Source organism: Apus apus, chromosome 3 (genome assembly GCF_020740795.1).
Source record: "Apus apus isolate bApuApu2 chromosome 3, bApuApu2.pri.cur, whole genome shotgun sequence".
Classification (NCBI taxonomy): domain Eukaryota; kingdom Metazoa; phylum Chordata; class Aves; order Apodiformes; family Apodidae; genus Apus; species Apus apus.
Genome location: NC_067284.1, coordinates 41,361,831 through 41,381,932, shown reverse-complemented (window position 1 = coordinate 41,381,932; position 20,102 = coordinate 41,361,831). Strand labels below are relative to the sequence as shown.

Genomic DNA, 20,102 nt, shown 5'->3' with positions numbered 1-20,102 from the left:
TTCCACCTGCCACTTCACTGTATCATACTGGTCTTAACCCTTGAACCTGCACTAATATAAATCTAAGCCCAGTAGTGAGGCACAGTGATCAATGAAGAGAAAGCTAACAGTGACAACGACATCAATTAGGAACCACTTCATCAATGGCACATTTCCGCTTGCAATAAAGGAAGGCTGCCAGGACATTCAAAACCAGGCATTGCTTCAGCCTTCAAAGAAACCCTTTATCAAAACAGTTCCAAACACATATCCATCTAAATCCCTTCCTTGTCTCCAACTACAGTCTAGTCTGCACATCATACCAAAGCTAGAAGAGAATCACTCCTGCTGAGTTGGTACATATACGCTGATAAGAGCATCTCAAAGCATGAGGCCCACATTTACAGGCCATGCTAAAAATCAGGGATTTAATTTTCACACATAGTTTTAAAATTATGCTTTATTTACTCAAACACTTCAAGCTATATGAATTCTTAGAACTGATAAGCTTTTCTTCAAACCAAGTTACCTGGTTAAAACTGTCATAATGATTCCCATTTCACCTAGTATCACTTTTTAGGATGTATTCACTACAAGTTCAGATTCATCCACTGCCAACACCTACCATCACTATCAATTTTTCTATCTCAGCTAAATTTAGCTGCTTTTTGAAAATAGCTCAGCAACCCACATACTAAGTTACTTTCTAGTAAACAAAACATACGCTGCTATAACAGTGTCAAAAAGAAACTTGCAACATGGAAGTCACTTACTTTCTCCTCCATCTTCTTCTTCTCCTCACTAGATTTGTTTGAAATTTGTTTTACAAGTTCACTGAGTTGCAATTCCTTATTCTCAGCTGCTGCAATCTTTCGCTCAAGCTCCTCGAGGTGCGATGTTGATCTTTCCGAAATGTGAGGTTGCAGTGGTGTGCTCTCGTACTGGGGTTGCTTACATAAAAAGAAATAAAGTAATCACACGAATGAATGCACACATACCACAGTATGTACACTTGAGCAGCACAGCAGAAAACAGTCCTGCGTTTTTTTCCATTGTCAGGAAGGGTGGGGGTCGATTTTTCAAACATTTAAATATATGGTAACAGCACGTGTTCCAAGGAGCTGGAGCAAAAAAATAAAGAAGTTGGACCCCTTTGAATTCACAACACAAGCAAATGAACATAGTGGGGCCACTTTTGCCTTGAGATTTATGGAAGAGATGTGGCTTTTCTTCCAAAAGCAAATCCTGAAAATCCAAAGTGTGTTTTCAAAACACAGCACGGCTAATGCATTATTAATTTATTCCCTAGGAAGAAAAACACCCTCTAAAATGGTTATGAATATATTAAAGTAAGAGATGCTCCAATTTCAAGATCCTTCTAAAGCAGAACATTAGTAGTAGCCAGACTTTAGAGCTATCACACCTGAAGTGCAGAATAGGGCAGGGACAAGCCTGAGACTACAGCTACAATCAGAAGGCAGGCCTCCTACCTTCTGTCCTATATAGCAAACCCTCCTCCCTTTCCATTTCATGCAGTTCAGTATTATTTTTTCTACCTCCATCGCCCACAGACAGTTAAGCACAAAATGGAAATCAACTGCATGTGGGATGAAAAGGGAGATGCATCCCATTAGGCTTTCAGTTTCAGCATTCTTCCAGTAACATAAACTGGCATCTTTAAAGAAATCATACCGACGCTATTTTTAAATAGTAACATTCCGTCAGTAAAGCATTAAAAGAGATTAAAATCTCCATTAAAGGAGATTTGCATTTGTAAGTTAATCTTACAGAAGTTAAACAAATCAAGCAGAAATCTTAACACATTATATACGTTTTTAACTTTTAAATTACAAAAGATGAACGCATCTGCTGCTTTATTTGAAGTGCATTATGGCATACTAAGATACATACACTAAAATTCCAGTTTCTGCATAATTATTTTTTAAAAATCGTATTCTAGACAGAATTTTGAAGTACTTAATAAAAGAACTTCTAGAAGCCGCATTCCTAGATGTCTGAAAAAGTTTCTAAATAACTAACCTCACACTGAGGCTCCACTTGAATTTCTGTCCTGACTCTCACAATCCAGATTCTCACCTGATGCACAGCTGCGTTATTCTGAGGACATAATTAATATCATGCTGAAGTACCCTAGCTGAGAACCTGGTGCAGTGTTTGCGACAGAAAAAGATAAGGTAATAAAAGGGGGACACAAAAGCTGTTTCTCTGCATTTCTGCCTTCAACATTCCTTTTGTGCATGGAGATGGAATTTGTGTACTACAACAGGGTAGCAGCCACAGTCCTTAAAATGATCTGCATTTTTTGTTAGCCTATGTTACCTCATCCTTACGCTTTCTGATATTTTTGCTAGTTCGATAAAAATTAGGACAGGTATGCCCAAAATACCACCATACATTCCCTTTCAGACTAAGTGTTCCCTAGGAAGACTCATCCATACCCTTTTCAGGTGTTTTGGTCAAAGGTATTCCACCAGTCTGCCTTCTTGCATCTCTTTCATTTATTCTAGCAATAAAATCTAAACAATCCTTTGGGTAGTACCACCTTCTCCTCTTCAGAAAAACTTCCATCAGTTTTCAGATACTCCCAATATCTCCCTGTGTAACTGTGCTACACGGACGCTGTTAAACCCTGATTCTTATAGCATCTCAGTCATTCTTACCTGATTTATATCAAAATTAAGAAATAATTACATACAAAATGTTAATGTAACTTGGATTTCTGCAAACACAAGATCGACAGACACGGAACATTTTGGCCTGCAGTGAATTGTGAACATGCCTTCACCTGTCAGTAACAGGGCAATGGAAAGCTTTGCTGAAGGAAAAATATTTGCCCTACCTGCAAATTAGTCATGTAAGGTTCTTCACACTGCACAAGATGGCTCAGTCTTGCATGTTGAGCTCGTAGTTCATTCTCACGTATCCTCTGATGTAAACTGTTAATCTGCTGCTTTTGCCTGTAATACATAGATTTTATTTGAAAAGGAATGGAACAAAGATTAAAAAGACCAAACATAGATCTTAAGGCTTCTAGTGAAGAATACTGTAACAATGCTACCCCACTATTTTGGATCTATATTAGCTGTGATTTTTCTCTCACTGCAGCAAGACTGCAGCTAGACTAGTACACCACTAGAATTGGGATCTCTTCAGGATGCAAGCTATTAGATTACAGCTGCCATGTAACTTTCACTTAAGCACACCCTAAGGGCCTGTGCTTAACTGGCAATAAGACACAAATTTTGTAGAAATACAATTTTAAAACTATCAGTTTTGTGGGGGTCAAAGAAGGCTTCTGCTATCATTTGCTCCTAGAGGCAGAAGTAAAATCAGGAAGAAGTATGCAGAAAGCAGAATGAAAACAAAACTCACACCTTCATTTCACTCGGACTTCTGCTCAGCCACTCTCTCTCTTTGCCAGAAGTTACTTTTGACACAGATTAAAGTAATCTCTGTTTAAGACAGTAAGCATGGCTTTCCTGCAAGGTCTTTCTTTTTGCTTCACTTAAGACTCTCTCAGACAACTGCTTTACATAAGATGTTCCATACCCCTAGGGTAAAATACCACACTGTGTACTAAAACAGAATTAACCTCTTACACCCATCACTTGGCCACTGTACAGCATAAACAGCATTACTATCAAACTATATCACAAATTATATAACTGTTCAAATTACAACTGCATTTGAACTAGCATGACTGCAGAGCAAATACAAGCCAGGTCTCAGCCCAGCTGAAAGTCCCACATTACAGCCCTGTGAGGTGTACTGTACACTCTGAGGAGCAGTGTGCACCTCAACAACTGACTCCAGAATGGAGTTGTCAGCATCCGTCAGAAACACGTGCAGCAACCTTCTCAATAAACCTAAAATTTTGTGTACTCTTTTAAGTTCTCTTTTCCCTTCTTTTTTTATACTAGGACATATTTGCATGCAAGCATGAAACTGCTTCTCGAAGCCTCACCTCTAACCATAAAGTATAATTGGCTTTTCTGGAAATGATGCTGAACTGAGATTACTAAATGCAGCCTTAAGAGGAGACAAATGGCAAATACAGGTTAGTTTCAAGGGAGAAGACCTGCCTATGCATTCACTCAAAAAGCAAATCCTCTACAAGTACATAAAAATATTAAAGTTGATTTACTTTCTAAAAAAAATGCTCTATTTTAAATTTTTATTACCTTATTACTTACAAGATAGATGTATTAAATGTGTTCATGTGTCTATATATTTTAAAATTATTTATCCATTTGTCATTTACCCCTTGACAGCACTATGTGATTTTTCTCTGTCATTGACTGTATGTTAGCTGTGCCTTCCTTCACAGGCAGGATTTCAATAACCTGAACTAATCACTACAGCTTGGATAAAATGTTTTAAAATATTTGTTACCTTCCAGTGTAGTTCAAACTACTTGACCATATTTCCTTTCATAATCCTTTCTCTACCCTACCAAACCCCTGCAGGTAAAAAGGTGAAACAAATTATTCTGTGATGAAGCAAAGCTGCTCTAGCACAGAGTGTAACTAGCTTGCTTCTTTTAACTCTGCAAAGCATTAAACTCTTCACCATCATAAAACCTTGCCAACAAAACACACTGTACAAATGTTTTAAGGCTGTGTAGATCCTGCACAACTTCTTTGCATAACCGCCTCTCTGAAAATATCATTAACCTTGCAGCACCCAGAAACAAAAATTCTGAAAACAGGCCAACAGTCACAAGTCAGAATAGAAGATAAGCACCATAGAAACATATTTACTATTTACATACAATCCTATAAGTCTCTGGAGACTTCATACCAGATGCATTTTATCACTGATGTTCTCATATGCTAAGACAGTTTTAATCCTTTGTTAGCCCACAGCTGTTACTATTAATCTGCTGCACAGCCACAGGCTGTGAGCTTTACTTAAGAGGGAGCGTAGAAAAGTTCAAATGCTCTCACAAATACAGCTCATATATTGCAGTGTTAACACTATGCCCAGAAAGCTCCTTATTACAAAATATAACAAAATCCATAAAAAACCCAACCCCACAGCCTTCAACATTTAGGTGCTTTCAAAATTCTGCTCAGATACATGGCACCTGCCAACTCTGGCTAGACCCAAGCCAAATATAAATAATGCTCAAACTGAGGGATTCTGCCTTCTAGGTTGCAACACTACTCTCATCTTGTATCAGCTACAACATTTCTACCTTCATTTATGTACATTCACAGAGGGCCAGACTAGAGCAGGCTGAAATTCTGTAACTGTTGCGGCCAACATGAGCAAACTCCCTTCCACTGATCAGCTGCTAACAACCTCAAATTTCCCCAGGAGTTCAAGATGCATTAAAAAAAGTTTCAAGTCACTTTTTCTACTTTTTTGCCATAGGCACCAGAGTCACACAGCTGTATTGCATCATTGATCTACTCCTTTTTCCTGTCACTTTCAACACAAGAATTTCCAATCACCCGGTCTTACACAGGACTGAAGTCTCCACACACAGAGCTCCTGAGTCTTTTGCGATTCCAGAAGCCACTTGCATACAAGTGGGTGCAGGCATGGCCTGAGCTCAGGGTATGGGGGAACCTCACAGGAGCCCACCCTCGAAGCTCATGGTTATAGAAACCAGACTGCAGCTCACACAGCCAGATCCAATGACCTAGGTACCATGGAAACTCCTCTGCTTCACAAATTCCCCATTTATTTTTTTTCCATGAATGTGAGTTACAATTCTGTTCTCTCTGCCCATGGACAGTAAGGGGCTGATTCTGGTAGTGCATATTCCTGTGCCACTACTCTCTGCAAACATGGGGAAGACAGCATGCTGTGCCCCACAAAATGGCAGCCAAGCTTCCCACATCCCAGATGATTGTTACTCTACTTAAAAAGCTGGCTAGAATCCAGAAGAAATCCACTGGTGCCACTTGACAATAACTGGATCCATATTAATGAGTAAAAGCAAGTGACAGCCTAAGAGTGAAGAATCAACTGGGGGAGACCTTGATTTTAATTCATTTTTAGTTCTGTATTTTAGCCCAAACAATCCCCTCTGAAAGCTCAAGTCAGCACAAAGGACATGGAGAAGACCAGAGAAGAGCACTCAGCTCAACTGATAAACAAGCCTGGACTGTTTTCAGACTAGCATTAAGAGCAAGTAAACTGCTTAATACACAACTTTCTTCTCTATCACAAAAACCATGAGTATAAAACAACTGACATTCACATATTTTTCTCATATTCACACACCAAAGAAACTGTGGACATGTGCATACACAGACACTCATATAAGAATATGTTTGGAAATAAATCACATTTGCTTCAACCTGGAACCAACTCTTCTACTCTCCATAAATCCATCTTACCCATTATTTACTCTAACAGAAACCCAGAGAAGTTCACCAGAGAAGCATTTCCTCCCCTCAACTTAAAGAGACTTAAATTAGTGTAAATCTAAGTCTGACACTGCAAGTCAAGATACAGGTCCAGTGTTTTCAAATGCTTCAGGGACTTTAGAACAGAGTTTCCTCCCCCACAGAAGGGATATAAGCACCTTCAAAATAAACAAAATGACAACTGAAGCTTACCTCCAGAAGGCTAGTTAACAAGAAAGTTGCTTCACGTGAAAATGCTTGAGCAGATTTCCTCAGAATCAGGATGCAAAGTCAAATGCAACACGGATCCTTCTCTATTACAAATGTAACTTATTCCACATCGCAGTGGAGGTATGCTGCTTTGTTTTGCTGCTTAAGCAGTTGGATACTAATTTTTATATCCCTTTGTTTTAAAGGCATGATCTCTTGGGACCACAAATCCAAATGTGCAGAGTACTGATAGGGAAGGAGATCGCTAGTAAACAATGCAAATACATTTTCCGTAATTTGGAAGATAACAACAAAGAACTTCAACAGCAGCAAATCTCGTGAGAAAAGACCATCTCAAATTTCCTATGAAACAAAGTATGGAGTTTTTTCAGTTAAAAGCCTGCAGTTCAAAGCCAATACTACCTTTCCACTAGTCACAGGATAGCTTATCTTGAAGAGAAGATGGGGAGACTACCTCTGGGAGTCAAGAGGTGATCTCTGTTCTGCATGGATTGTTATTTTTTTAAATTACTTTTCTGAGTCGCATGCAAGTTTGAAATACTAGCCTGGCCCATGGGAGACAAGCTAGCATTGAAGCAAGGCAGGCAAGAGCACAGTCAGCAACTGTACTCTACTTTCTAAAATGCTCTAGGCTACTTAGTCAAAGGGGTGTGAGGTATAAGTGGGACACAGACAAGAACATCTGCTCACACAGAGGACTGCACTCTTCCTTCCCATGTTGGAAGGTTAGCAACTTGGCAGTCTCCTGACAGGAAGACTACAGAGCAAAAATTGCATCTTCCCTAAGTTCTCAACTCTGCCAAATACTCAAACTTCCTAAAAATACTTAAATCTACACAATAGAAACAGGAACAGGAACCAGGATTGTATCTGACAAAAAAAATCATAACATAGTACTGCAAAAACCAAACACCACACAAGTATAGCCTGTGAGAGATGAGCACTCAGCTGGAAGGAGGCCTTAACTGGCCAGTTCAGACACTTCAGAGATGTTCTAATCAGCTGGAGAGATCTCAAGGAATAACGAAAGCTACCAGAGGTCTAGAAAACATGACCTAGGAGGAAAGACTAAGTCATATAAGGAAAAGTTTTCTAATGTTTCAACTAATTAATCACCAAACTGTCCAACCCCTAAAGGCTGTAGAACCACTACTACTGTAGATGGCAATAGCACAGACATCTACTAGGAGTGAGACCACTAGGGCCCGGCAGATAGGCTAGATAGGTCCTTTCTAGCCATACATCCTCTCATTATTGCCGAGATTTACATTATTATGTGAAAACTAACATTAACAAATTCCATTTAATCAGCATTACTAGTATTCACCTCTGAAAAGGTGAACATCTAAACTCACAAAAAATATTACTCTGTAACAAAACCTTCCCGAAAGTTTACCAGGCCAAGATACAAAGCCTCAACCACAAGTTACGTGGACAATCGGTGGAATCAGAAGAAGATACGTATGTCTTTTTCAAGTTGTTATTGCAAGCAAAGAATATTTGCAGCAAGATACTCTTGAGGAAGTACCACAGAGCCCTCCTCACTGCAAAGGACTCCCAGTTACATATGCATGTGCTCAGATGCTGTGTGGCATAAAGCTTCAAAGCTTCCTCAAGAATAGCATAAAATTACCACTCAAGAGGATATGCTAATACTGCAGAGTTTAGCAGATGAACCCAGATTAACAGAATTACAGCATTACACTAGGAGTAACACAAGTACTATGAGAGCACATACAGTTTGATGGCAACTACTAAAGTCAGAACAATTTGACACAAGGCAAAGAAAATTTATTCTATTGTTCCAATAAAAACATGTAAGTATAATTCAGATATGAATGGAAAGCTAATGGTTTAGCAACTGTTTTGAGAATGTAAGTGTTATTATGTCCTGGGGAATGACAGCTATTCACTAAAACTATACTTCGATATCTACTTTAAAAAGCCGTTCATAGGCGCTTAGGCTGTCTAGAAGAGAACACGGCACAGTGTTATACTCAGCAGCTTATGTCACATGTTCAGATATTTGTCATTTATTCACCTACCCCCTACATGCAGTTCATGCCAAACCAACAGTGCCAGGCACACACTATAGACATCAACAGTGGCTGCCCAGTCACAGAAAACATTTTCAATAGTACCAAACACTGTAATTTTAGTGTTGTGAACATACGGAACAGAGGAGCAACACAAAGAATTAAAATCTGATGCTGTAATTTTCTAAACCAATACAAACAGTGTTGGCTCCCTCTGGTGCTAAATATGATGTAGTGTTACATATTAATCCACCAGAGAATAAAGCAATGATATAATCCAATTATTTTGTATGGGAGGTGACAGACATTCTAGTAATAAGTGTTACAGCAGCACATCTTACAGACAAAATCCTTAAGTCCTTATTCACAGCCTGCACCAACAGCTGTTATGTGGAGAAAACATGACATATCTTTAAGAAGTACCACTTCTTAAAGTGTGATCCTGTGCACACCCACATGCCAGGCTCCCTTCCTCAAGTCATGTTTTAGCTTCCTAAAAGTATGGTCTCCATCCCATTTTTTAGGAGTAGACTTAAAAGCCAATTTCAGGCTCTAATTCCTCAAACTGGAAGAGATGTCTAGAATAGTTTCATAAAGCAAACTAAACCCACTTTTAAACCCACCCAATTATGCTACTCTGTTCACTTAAAAAATACGCATTTGTTGTGCTGAACAGACTACACAAATCAAATCCATTTTAACTAATCTGTTACTAAATCTGCCGTTCAACACAGTATATAGAATAAAAATCAAGCCACTTGTTCTACTCACAAATGCAAGTGGCTGTTTGGGTTTTTAAAATGCTATTCATGGCTTTGAATTTCCAGTGACAAAGTATCCAACTATGATGATGATTTACATTATAAGCATTATTCCTTGAATAATTTTTAACGACTATTTGGAACTTGCTTGCAGCTATTCCAAACTGGTAGATTTCCAGGGCAAAACAAGGAAGTAAAATAATCTAATCTGGAGGGCCTGGATTTTTTTTTTTTTTTCCTTTTTATCATTGTATGGAAAGAAAGGAAGCAGGCAGCAGTTTCTCTTTTCTCCTCCTGCCCCATCCTCCTTTTTAACGAGATAGAAGTAGAACAGCTTAAGGATTCTACCCTGTAAGGAGCCTCCACTTCCTGCTTATCAACAGATTTAAGCATCACTATGCAGAACAAGGTGTGTGATGTGAAATGACGTTAATCTCCTCCCCCTCCTGGATTAGCAGAGCCCCAGCACAATTCCCAACAGAAGAGGGTTTAACCTTAAAAAAAAAAAAACAAACAACTGGGCAGTGACCCTGTGTTTGAAAGGAAGGCTGGTGACAAGGGCAAGAGAAGTGTGTTCCTGGTGTGCTTATTTTCATCCAGCTGTTCCTTGTACCTGTCAGCAGCAAGCAGCTGGGTCTGGAGCACCACGCTGGCTGCTATTCCACTCCTTCGGCTTCTAGACAGCAGGAGGCCAACCGGTCTCTCCCAAGCTTCTGCCTCCCTGGAATTAAACAAGTCTTGCTGGCATCCTCCAGTTACCAGCGTGAGATGTGACTCAACAAGACTATACCTTTTATAATTCCATGAGAACCACAGGTAGGCAGGGCCTTCTCAGCAAACATCTACTTCCAAACCTAAGTCAACAAAATAATTCTTCCTCCACTTCCTGGAAGCATAAATCCTGTAATTTAACTACTGCCATCTTGAATCCTAATTAAACACACCACAATCTTTTTATTTTAGGTCCCTATTCCCAAATAAATTCAAATTTTGAAAAGAAGTTTCAAGTAAACTCAGGAAGATGAGGAGTTGGAAGACTCAGGTTTACGTCTACACACCACCTTGGCTCTCAGTGCAAGACCTTGTGTTCCCATGTGTTAAATAGGGGCAATACCAAATTTTCACTTAGTGCCTTGAACAAAGGTATTATTCACACTTTAGTCTTATTAATAACCCATCGAATAAGAAATGTTGACACTACTGCTTTATAATGGAGTTCTAGTTCCATAATTTTGGGCAGCAGTTACGAACTAATTTCTCCAAGAGACAAAATTTTTTTGGGTCATAAATAATAAAAATACTTTAAATATTTAAATTAATTTAAAAATAATAACTTTTAAGGGAAATTTTTTTCCCAAATGGAAGCTTAACATTAAAAAAGAGCCTTTTCTGTGATGTGTTATTATAATACAATTATATAATAATATAGTATAAAACACTGCATTATTACAATTTACAACATGCTTAACTGTAAAAGCAGTTGTCTGCTTAAAGAAAAACGACTGTAACATCCCCAAGCAGTCTTTGTTTCACTTCAATAGCCTCCCAGAGTCTTCCAATCTGCCTTTTCAGCTGAATGAAAAGGAATCATCTCAACCAACTTCTGGTCAGAAAGAACTGTATTTAGAATCATTAAGGCACAGGAAAGCATGACTTGTACAAATAATAATAATAAAAAAAAAGAACCAGCCCACTGCCATTGGATACCAAGAGATAAATTTTCTTCCTCAACATCAAGTAATGTTAGCAGGTGACTAGGTTGCAAACTGTCACCTCAGAAACTTCACCCTCAACTGTAAACATAATTCCAGTGTGAGAAGACTAATGTTAACTGCTTTTTCAGTTGTCACTGTGTAACAAGCCTTTTTGTAGTGTGCAGAGGATGACAGACTCAGCAGAGGCACCAAAGACCACCCCTAGCCATCATGGGCAATGTACTCACAAATACTGCTGACAGCTTGGGCCCTGAGAGGTGGGCTGCCCATAATCCAACATTATTACTGATTCAGCAAGCCCAGAAAAAACCCACTGTAATTTAGACAGCCTTTAAGCAGCTGATCAAGAGGCTCTGACAGAGAAGATCTAAGCAACCATCAGGGATGTGTCCATTTTAACTGCTTATCCCCTTGGGAGATCACCAATTCTGCAGGAGAGCTGGCAGAACGGGATGGTGTGCTGCAGTTCCTGACTCTGCATACCATCTTCAGCTGCAGAAGCAGGTAAACACACACTAATAAGCAACAACCAATAAGCAAAAACTGGGGAAGCCGATACCAACCTCTGTCACTAAAATGCCAGTAGAGGTCCTGACCAGATCGCTAGGGAAACACTTTAAACCACTGCAATTCCTTGCTCTGCTGCAATAGAGGAAGGAACAGATCTTGCACGAGCTAATTCTCCTGGTCCCAAAGTAAATTATGCCCAGGTTGTATACCTTCACCCATTAAAAGAAAGGAACTGCTAGATAAAATATAAAAACATCCATAACAGATGCCTGACATTCCTGTGATCAACACACACCTGCTTTACACAGTTCTCCTCACACTGTGGAGCAAAGTACCAATAAGAGGGCATGACTATTTCAAGATCAGAACAACTTCTCTTTCAGCCACGAGCCAAGAGTTTATTATTAAAACACATACTAAGCCAAATAGCAATTACGTCAAATTTAAAAATGCCCTCCTTAAATGTCCTACATCCAAACTCTGCAGCTCCTGATGACATCTGCTAATTTAGTGTAAGCTTCATTAAGCTCAAACCCTTTATTAAAAGCACATTTTCCTCATTAAGGCTTAATTTTATCCAAATATCAAGAACTCCATAAATTACTTCAGATATATTAAGAACGTAACATCAGTGAGTTTCTGCCAAGGCTCATCTCAGATTGATAGCAACTTAATAAGAAGCTATGTATTTATTGACAGAGATTCTCAATTTAATATTTTATTATCTGAATAATCTGTATGATCATTTGAATAGGATTTTACCACTAAATGTTACTGCAAAGGCCAGTTTCTCAAAGCTTTATCAATTGGCTTTGAATATACTGCATTTCTGTAATTGTAATGGAAAATGCAACACAGTTTAGCAATTTTCATCTTGCAAATCTCTTTCAAGAGCTACGCAAGCAGAAGGTTGTCTGATACAAATCCCCAGACTGGTAAGAAGCTAAGATGGGGAAGCTGACTGCAGAAGTGGCTGTCGGTTTCACTCTCCCTTTTCCACTGCATAGGCATCAAACCCTAAAGTAAATTTCCAATTCTGTACAAGACTTTTAGCCAGCAGCCAGTCTTCTCTCCCAGCAAGGACAGCTCTCTCATGTTTGTGCATAAATATTCGCTGGACTGGCGCCTAACAACTTTACTGAGTAAGTAGCTCTCCTGAAAGTCAGTTTCTACATCACAATTTAACATCATCTGATCTAATCAATGCCGCAGGAGCAGGTTACTCACCGATCAATCACAATCTCCTTCTGTCTTAGCAGCCCCTCTTTGATTTTCATTAGAGATTCCCAGTTGCTGAAGTCTTGATAGCTGGTAGCTGGGTAACTCTGACGAGGTGTTCCAGTCGGAACCTGCATGAAAGAATTGTAGAATTAGACTATAACCCAGTAAATAATATCTGAGATTTTAGGGCATTTACAAAGCAGTTTGTTGTTTCAGAAACCTAATAGCTGTTTTTCATTTTAATTCAGATTTGCTTTATATAAAACAATCTGATTTATAAACAAGTTTCTTGAAACAACCTTCAGTACAGTGTCAGTGACTTAAAAACTTATAATTTCTCTATTAAAGAATTCATAGCTCTGAAAGTAGCTTGAGATTAAAAGCTCCTTTAGAATTTAGGCACATAATTAAGACAAGCACCACACAGTGTTAATAATCCTGCTGCAATTCTTGGAATTACAAACAAGATAGCTTGATAGCTTTAGACCTACTGGTAACAGCTACCACTCATTTGTTCAACTCCCAGCCATAACTTTATCAGATAGAGAAAATTCCCCTAGGTGTGTGTGCATTTAAAATACAGAATATGGGAATATAATTTTGGTTAAATTCTAACTGCCTGCAAGAATAAAAGTTCCACAAGTAGTTCCACAGGCTTTCCATTCATCTTCACAAAAGCCAGGCTATGTGTCTCACAACAAACTGAGGGCAACAGCTGAACTAAAAATGAACCAATAACATGGTTTGGAAGAAAAGTAAACAACTAACTGGGATGTTTAATCAAGAAATTTTTTATACTCAGAATACAGAAAGTACTACAAATATTTGTATCAGGAATTCACATAAGGGAAGGTTTAAGTTAGAACTTAATCAGACTGAGGGATTCCAGCACTGGCTGCCATGATCTTCCACTAGGATTTTTAACAGCTGAAAAAAAGATTTATCTTTTTATTATCTGGGGGCCATCCTGGACTATGTTGCCTTTTTATGTTTTTGAAAAATAGAAGAAGGAAAAAAAGTGAAAATATGGCTAATTTTTTACATTTGAAATAGATTTTAGGGTAATTTTACTTGCATTGCTCTAAAATGTTTTGGATTTAAAACTAAATAAACTGTATTAAACCAAGACATATAATCAACAATTCAAATTAGATGAACAACTGTCAAAGCTTTACTATGAATTATAACACTGAATGGAGAGAATTCATTGCCTAAACTCCCACGCCCTGATGTGCTGAGGTCAGGAAGCAGCTCCTGACAGCTGTGGTTGACAGTATTTTTCCTATTCAGTCTAGTTCAATTGCTAGCTTGCTCATTGATAAAACAGACAAATACATTTTCCCTCTTATAAATAAAACTTAAAACCAGATAAAAGATGACAAGACATACTAGTTATAAAATCTTTCAAGACTGCCATACACACACACACCTTCTCCAAGTCCAATTCATCTGCTTCAGGGAGTATTTCCTTTGCTTAACAAACTGGATAACTGCAGCAGTAAAACTTGTAATGAATTATTTTAAAAATTGTCAACAACTCTACATATTAAACACTTCACATCAATTTCTGGCCAAAGCCACACTGAAAATGTTGACTGTGTTCCTTGCCAGATAATATCAAGTATTGCATCTTTATTGAAAAGGCAACACTGAGTGGATAAACAAAGCTTTTTGAGGACAAGTAGAATGTGAAATATTATTAAAAACTGTTTTTCTCTTCAAATGGTTCACTGCTTTATGATTACAGTTAATACTTCTTTATCCCATCCCCAGTCATTATTACATCCCACATGCAATAAAAACACCACAGAAAACATTTGAAAACTGTCTCAATTGTTGAACCTAAAAAAAGTGCCTCATATAACTCCTTACTGAAGCATATATCAGGTTTAAAAGTTTTGTGGGAATAAAATATGCCACATTTGCAATTTCTAGTAAGTCAATCCATTAAACCTATGCTTGTTCAAGGAAGTTATGTTAAAGATGGCACTGCACTCTACTGGGGGCAAGGAAAGGCAAAGCTAAGTGCTGCCTAGATTAAGATCTACCACCCATTTGTTAACACTTTAAATCAATTTAACCATTGTAATGCTTAATTTTTCATGCACAATGATCAGAATGAGCATTAAAAAACCCTAAACTGGTGGTATCACCTTGGCTTTTTTTTTTGGTGTGGGCAGTGGTCTAATAAAACTTAGAAAAGATACCAAGTCATGATTCTTCCTGTAAATAATATATGTACAGAGTCTTTAAGGATCAATAAATCTAAAGTTAATTTTGCATGGGTAGCTCAATCCAGACCACATAACTTTGACAGAATACCTTAGGATTGTCACATATTGTTCTGTATTACAGTTATCCATATGACTGGCTGAATTAATAGGCACCAGCACAAAACTATTTCGGTGGAAGTCTCTCTTGGTCACACATGCCATATCATGCAGTATTAAAGTGACAACATCAGGAACTATCCCTGTAGTTTGTGTCATAACTTTTTTTTTTCTCTGCTTCTCTCACCACACTGCTGAAGAATGCTTTTCTATATGCACCTCAATACCATCACACTACAGTAAAAGAAAAAGAGAAAAAAAAACAGTCCTTAAATGCAGTTGGGATTAGATCCTTACTTCTCAGAGCCAGAAATTCCAACTCTGTCCAAAAGAAACAACCCACAAGAGTCTGACATGATAAACAGGAAACATGCAGGGGGTTTTATAAAGCCAAATCAGCCCATTTATTTGGCAAGGTGAATTTTGTCTTAGAGACCGAACTGTAAAAATTACAATACTAAAGACAATGATTTCTATAAACTCATCCTAACTGAAAACATTTTGGAAGCCACCAGTGGTTTCTCTAGCAAAAATCTTCAAAGCAAGCCCCTTACTTCAATCTAGCACCTTTGCACACTTCATAGTTTGCACTGAAATTAGGAAGAAACTCTTCAACTTTAATATAATAAGTGACTATACAAGAAGTCAAATATTAAGGCTGCTGGAAATCAAGGCAATGAGTTATACCAAGCTAAGATCAGATTTTATCAATTAGATACCAACAATAGAGTATTTAAAAAAAAAAATCTAATATAGAAGGCCTCCTCAGATGAATTACATATTTTTTTTACCTTTGGAATATATCTACACATATATACATATAAGTACATACACACTGTATATACATACATAACAACAAATAAAGTATTATTTTGTATTATAACTGTGTGCTTCAATTTGTCACTATGAACAGATGAAAACAACAAAAAACATTTGTTTCTGACATGTTTCAGCCAATATATAAATAAACAACATGCTAAAAATACTTCTCAGCACTTCCCAGAATAACAAGACACTTCACTCATAAATGAGCACATAGTATTGACTACTCCAAACAGACTTCTAGCTGCTTTGAATGGTATGGTAACACACAGGTGGTCCACCTATATTTGAATATTTTGTCTCCTAAGAACATCAGACCAGACACAGAGTAAGATACACATTTAGGACTCATACACAGAAAGCCATCCACAACTTCAAGTCCTCAACTTGAATCCTCCACAACTACAAAACAAAACACCAGCTTGAATCACACGGCATTCTTTTCCATCTGCCCTAGAAAATACAACTATTTTTGTCGCCTGGCACCTCTTCCAAGAGTATCAGCCTTAGACTGAGAACATCTGTTCAGTTAAAACAGTATCCTTTGCATAGTGGCGTCCAAAGGTCCTCACTAGCTTGCTTTTTGACAAGGGGTTGGCCTTGACTTTCATGACCTGGCAAACCTTCAAGTAACTGCTGAAGCACAGATAGCTGCTAGGAGAAAAAAAAAATAGGCTGTACTAGCCTATATGCAAGTATGTACTGCTGGAATACACATTTCTGACTGATTCCATCATGTTTATTTAACAGTGGAAAAATATTTTTTTCCTTGACTAGAGGGTAACAACATTTGGAAAACTCAAGCCAATAATGCCTGGGCTTTTAATTGTGCTAATTAAAATTATCTTCTCCAAGCATACTAATAGTTTCAGTCTGAATCAGATCAGTGTCTCAGCACACAGAGCAGCACAATATTCCATGTAACATGCTGTACTGCTAAGTAAAGGCAGAGTCAAAAAACATCAAAAACATAGCTAATCTCAAAAACTCTATTGATTTTAAAGGTTATTTTTTCTTCAAGTGGCAGTTTAAGTAATTTAGCACCATCTATAATACAACTGCAAAGTTTTCAGTCTACTACTAACAGCTAGCAGAGTGCCAAAAGTTATGCTAAGTAAATGATCCCTTTCCACCAACTGCTTATGCTGCCCTACACTATGATAAACTCCTCTCTGTAGGCATCATTCTTCTCTCAATGCATTTTACAGGCATTCGGTATTCAGCAGAAAGAAAATTCCTTGCATCCACAGCTAATCCAAGGCAAAGAACTGGTGCAACAAATGTCAGCAGGAGCACAAACGGTCCCTGTTCTTCAACTGACAGGAGAGGAAACATATGAATGTCCCCATGGGCTTTACCTTGGGAACATGGCAATTGCCTTACCACCTCACTAGGCAATGAGGGAGAAAGAAGAGGTGGATGTGACAGCAATGAGCCCAAATGCACTTCTCTCACAGAGACAGCTCTTGGTCTACGCTCCCTGGGATAGGAAAATGATTAGACCTATAAACGCAGAGCAACAGCCACCGATGAGCTCTACAACTGCTCCCCACTCTGGGCAAGGGAAGAAGGATTTACCCACCCCTTTCCTCCCCACCCAGATTTCTTACTAATGTCAGGCTGTGCATTTCAACTCGCAACAGCTCCCTTACTTCAGACAATCCCAGAGGATCACCCACCTTCTTACCAGCAAAACACGACATGAAGGAAGTGTGAAGACATTGCAACCATAGAATCACGCCCTAACTTTAAATCGCTATAAAAGCAAGGCAAGGAATAATTTCTGTAGAAAGAGGCTGTGCGTTGCTGAAAAGCACTGGAAGGAACAGCCACAAAGAAGCATTATGATGTATTGCCAGATGAGTAAAAACAAGGCTACGGACTAATTCAAGAAATCCTGACTTGTAGCGTCTGTATTTCATCACCATCTACTTACCGCTCCCCTCTACTCCATCTTTGCCATTTTGGGGAGACAATGTTTCTGCTTAGCAGGATATAAGCACTGCAATTCTTGACAGCAACACCCAGGCTGTATCACATGTTGTTATTCTTCCACAGATCTCCAGCAGTCATTGGGAAGAGAACATCCAACCATACCTTTGCATCCTTATTCCAGCTATGGTACCCGTGGCTTTTTTAAGGGAATTTTTAAGGAGGAGGACATAAATTCAATATTGAAACACCTTCTAATTGTGACGTACTGAGAAACACAGACATACAATAGAGAGGTTAGCAATGCCAAAAGGAAGCAGTTAAATCCAGCATGGAAAAAGAAATGCAAAAAAAAAAAAATCAATCAGGCTTGGAAAAAATTCCCAAACACATACCTTATACAGATATCCCACTGCAAAGTAATTAATATAAGAGGACACAATACAACTAACAGGGAAAATAAAGGTGACAGGAGTTCACAATTTAACCTGCCTGAAAAACAGCCTAACACATGTCTGGATTGCCTGTACAACATGTCAGGGCACAGAGAACGGAGGTGAGGGAAGGAATAAGACAGCCCTTTAAAAAGGGCTGGCATAAACCCAGATGGTTCATGTTCTAGGCATCACACTACCAGAAAGTCACTAAAATAGTAGAACATGTTCAAAGAAGGACAACTCTGATGATTAAAAAGCTTAGAAAGAGTGATTAATGAGTAAACAGCTAAATACTACTAAGGCTGAAGAGAGAAGAAATCAGCTGGCAAATAAGCTTTTTCCTAGGCTAAGACAGCATGCAAACCAAGGTTGACAGAATGAAAATTAATACATGACAATTTGGGATAAGAGTATGAGGAGAAAAAAACAAAACAACACAAAAACCAACCAAACAAAACAACACAGCAACAACAAACCCCAAACCAAACAACCAAAAAACCTAACCAACCAAACCTAAAAGAAGGAGAAAAGCAGCAGCGCCACCTCACAATCAGAGGACTGAAATGTCAAAGATTTTAGGATCTACATTAAATAAAGTTTAGGAACTACAGGGCAAGCCAGTCCTTTCTTCATAACAAATCAGGATTTCTTCTCTGTGTTAAGGTTAAATTATGCTGGGACCAAGTACGTGTAACTAAAGACAGAATTGACTACACTAAGCAGAGTAGAGAATCACAGTTGGGCTCCAACCTCACAGACTGAAAACAAGAACAAAACTCATTTAAGAAAGGCCTCACCTTAAAAATACATAGCCACAGATTAACTACATGCTTGTTATACAAAAGATTTCTATAACATAAGCATCCAGTGTGATAGATGCACTAATTGTTATTCTAGTTTCTAAATTACTGTGGGTAATTGGGGAGTCTCAAATTGGCTAAACAATACAACAAAACCAAGGGTGATACCCCCTCCCATGCACACACTTTCATGTGTTGTTTTTTTTTTTACTATTATAGAAATAGATTATTTCCATCTGGCATTGCAGTATCATGCAGAGCTTTACATAGCAAGTACATTGCATCCTTTGCTAGTGCACTAAACTGCTCTTTCTCTTTGCAGTAAGTTTTTAATTCACCAGCAGTTGTTCTGTTCTGCAAGGAGAGGCCAATGTGCCTCTCTTTGGATAGATGGAACCACATTATTGCAGCTGTATGACTTTTTGAAGCTTTTCCAATGAAAAATTAAAATGCTAATGCTGACTACTTACAGGCAACACCACTATCACTGAATCTTTCTTAGAAAGTGGAAAGGTTTCAAGAAGGAAAAGAATAAATGAGAACAGCATTAAAATGCCTCCTAAAAGCAGCACTCCCTCTACCAATTACACTTTTTCCAAGAATGTTTATGGAAGCCTCCTTCACAAAACAAATCCCCATTGCACATACAGGCTTTATTAGAGACCTCATGGACTTGACTCACATCAAAGGGGGACAAATTTGACTGTTCTATGAGTTACTGTTATTTGTACACTTCTTTCCCAGCATTATTTATACTGCAGCTGAGGCTTCTGTACTTTATCAAGGTCAGGTTTGATAACCACAGCAAGAGAGGAAGACATGATCCTTTGCCACAATAGCTTACAAATTAATTAAGGGTAAAGCATAGCAAGTACATGGTTGCTGGGATACTAAAAGAGATGGAAGAAAACAAACACTAAAGGTCAGGTATGCTATTCACCACTGAGG

General features: G+C 38.3%; 1 protein-coding gene across 2 annotated transcripts in view; it reads right to left on the bottom strand.

Annotated features, from left to right (window-relative positions):
- CEP85L (centrosomal protein 85 like) overlaps window positions 1-20,102 on the bottom strand; it is a 109,088-nt gene that overhangs the window by 17,337 nt on the left and 71,649 nt on the right. For both annotated transcript variants that reach the window (XM_051613205.1, XM_051613206.1), the window contains exons 4-6: window positions 12,840-12,961; window positions 2,840-2,957; window positions 753-929 (exon numbers count right to left, since the gene is read on the bottom strand). In XM_051613205.1, coding sequence (XP_051469165.1) covers window positions 753-929; window positions 2,840-2,957; window positions 12,840-12,961 — 417 coding nt within the window. The remainder of the gene's footprint in view (window positions 1-752; window positions 930-2,839; window positions 2,958-12,839; window positions 12,962-20,102) is intronic.